General features: G+C 42.0%; 1 protein-coding gene across 1 annotated transcript in view; it reads left to right on the top strand.

The window, feature by feature from the left end:
- Positions 1 to 1,344, top strand: part of LOC133562902 (protein kinase C-binding protein NELL2-like) — a 382,068-nt gene extending 380,724 nt beyond the window's left edge. Inside the window, exon 14 of the mRNA XM_061916727.1 lies at positions 735 to 1,344. Within this exon, the coding sequence (XP_061772711.1) occupies positions 735 to 776 (42 nt within the window). The 3' untranslated portion in view covers positions 777 to 1,344. The remainder of the gene's footprint in view (positions 1 to 734) is intronic.
- The last annotated feature ends 1,156 nt before the right edge of the window (positions 1,345 to 2,500 follow it).

The raw sequence follows: 2,500 nt of genomic DNA, 5'->3' as shown, positions 1-2,500 counted from the left end.
AATTAGTGGGGTTTCCTGTTCTTTGCCATAACTGGTATGGTCAGAGTGTCCGCGCTGAGATCGGTGGGACGTGAGTTCGAACCCTTGCCGAGTCATACCAAAGACTCGGCATCAAGGGTTGAAATTTGTGCTCCGCCGCTCCCAGTCTGTAGAACGCTCTCCCTGACCACCTGAGGGCACCACAGACTGTGGATGCTTTTAAAAGTGGTTAAGAAAAAGCCTTTTTTTTTTTTTAGATATATGCATACTAGTTCTAGCTTTTAGGCTGCTCTAGATTTTATTTTTAATTATTTGTATTATATGTTTATTTTCATTTTTTTTAATACACTGTAGCACTTTGAGGTTGTTTACTCAATGTAAAGTGCTTTTTATGAATAAAATCTATTATTATTATTATTGTTTGGGGGTTAAATCATCAAAATGTTTACCGAGCGAAGCCACCGCTGCTGCTCACTGCTCACCTCACCTCCAAGGGGGTAGAATGTCAAATGCAGGGAGTAATTTCACCACACCTAGTGTGTGTGTGACTCTCAGTGGTACTTGAACTTGAACTTACTGTGGTGCTGTGTTGAAAAAAAAAAAATCAAATAGTAAAAAGAAAAAACAAATGCATTTTTCTGCAGTCTCCTGTGACGCATCACTCCAGCCGCCTTTCCCTGTCCTTTCTGTGCCGTGTGGCACTTTGTGTCTTGATGCCATTGACCAGGTGGTCTTTGTCTCCCTCTCTCCCGCAGAACGGACACATCTGTTGCTCAGTGGACCCCATGTGCCTTTAGTGGTGGCACCTGTACAGCATTCTCCATCCATGTAAAATACAACCAGAAGAAAAAATCACCACCACCTCCATGGCCGCCCTCCAATAACGTCTCCTCACTGATCTTGACAGGAATGTTTCGGCCGCATGGAGGCGCCCTCATCTTCCTATTATTATTATTATCATCATCATTATTATTGTAAATGCCAGCAGGATTGGTCCCATTCCTAAAAACACTACAAGTGTTTCTTGGTCTTTCTACCCAACATGATGATGATGGACTTCACCCTTTGTTCACCCGCCCCACATGACCTTGTAACATACAAATATTAACTGGCATGACTGTGCTTGATGTCCAAACTTTGTTTGATTTTCTTTGCTCATTTATTCGATTGTGAACGATGATACTGTTGATACTTTTACCTTTTAGACTGTGCAGAGACCAGTTAGCGTTCTTTTGCCACACTTACCAGTCGTCAGTATTATGTGGTGCTTGGTAGCTTTTTATTGCACTTTTCCCCCCAACTTTTGTTTCTTTACGAGCTAGTTATCGTGTAACAGTGAAATAAAGTATTTCCATTTACATTTAATACATCTTTCTGTCATTATTCTGTTATTGTAGGTCTAGAGCACAGGTGTCCACACTGCGGCCCGCCGGCATCTTCAATTTGGCCCGCAAGTTTGGCATGAGTTCACCAAGCATTCTAGTGGTTAGATAGGAGCTTTGTTTACACAGGGGAGGGACTATGGAGTGGACATGCACAGTATTTACTTACATGACCCATTCCAAACAACCCTCCCTAGTCATGGCGCAGGAAAAAAAAAAAAAAAAAACATCACAGAAAGTCAACAAACATGTCACACAACACAACCTGCTTACTGAACGTTATGGATATTTTTTTTATTTTTTTTTTAAACTCTGACTACCAAAAAAAAATAAAAATCTAAATTACACCCATTAAAAGGTATGATGAACGGAATGAAAATAAATTAAAAACCTCTCCACACTAACCATGTTTGTCACATTTAAGCTGCTTGTTATTTCTGATTGGTTGCAAAACTTTAAGGAAGCTGTCATGAACGTAAACAAGGTAGGAGTAGAACTTTCACATACCGGTACTCTTAAAAATACATTTGAGTAATTATTAATTTTATATATATATATATATCTATATATATATATGCAGGCGTCACTACAAGATCAGGACGCAAGTGGGCAGCTGACACAACTGTTGCACAAGTTGTGATGCATATTGAGGTTACGTGACATCATTGGGATGCCATGCACAGGGAAACAGGGTCTTGGAACTTCCCATGTCCAACAATGGAGTAAGGCAGAACCCAGGGAAAGAAGAGCTATTGTCCAGGAGGAAGTACGAAACCTGGAAGAGGAAGGTCGGATATCAAGAGCAGTGGAGCTAGCGTCCCAGGGAGCCTGGACCAAATGGGACCTCCCTAAGAGAAAGATCACATAGGCAGATCTGTGGAAGCTGGAACCATTCCGCATCTCTTTCTTGCTGAGATCAGTGTATGACACACTCCCGACTCCAACAAACTTGCACAGATGGGGCATGAGAGGGGATCCACTATGCAAGCTTTGCGGGTAGAAGGGTACCATGGCACACATTCTGTCAGGGTGTAAAACAGCACTCACCCAAGGGAGATACAGATGGCATCATGACAAGGTGCTCATGACACTGGCTAACACCCTGGAGCATCAGAGATGCAAAAAACAGCAACCCCAAG

This window comes from Nerophis ophidion, linkage group LG12 (genome assembly GCF_033978795.1).
Source record: "Nerophis ophidion isolate RoL-2023_Sa linkage group LG12, RoL_Noph_v1.0, whole genome shotgun sequence".
NCBI classification, from domain to species: Eukaryota; Metazoa; Chordata; class Actinopteri; order Syngnathiformes; family Syngnathidae; genus Nerophis; species Nerophis ophidion.
This window is presented reverse-complemented; position numbering and strand designations above follow the sequence as displayed.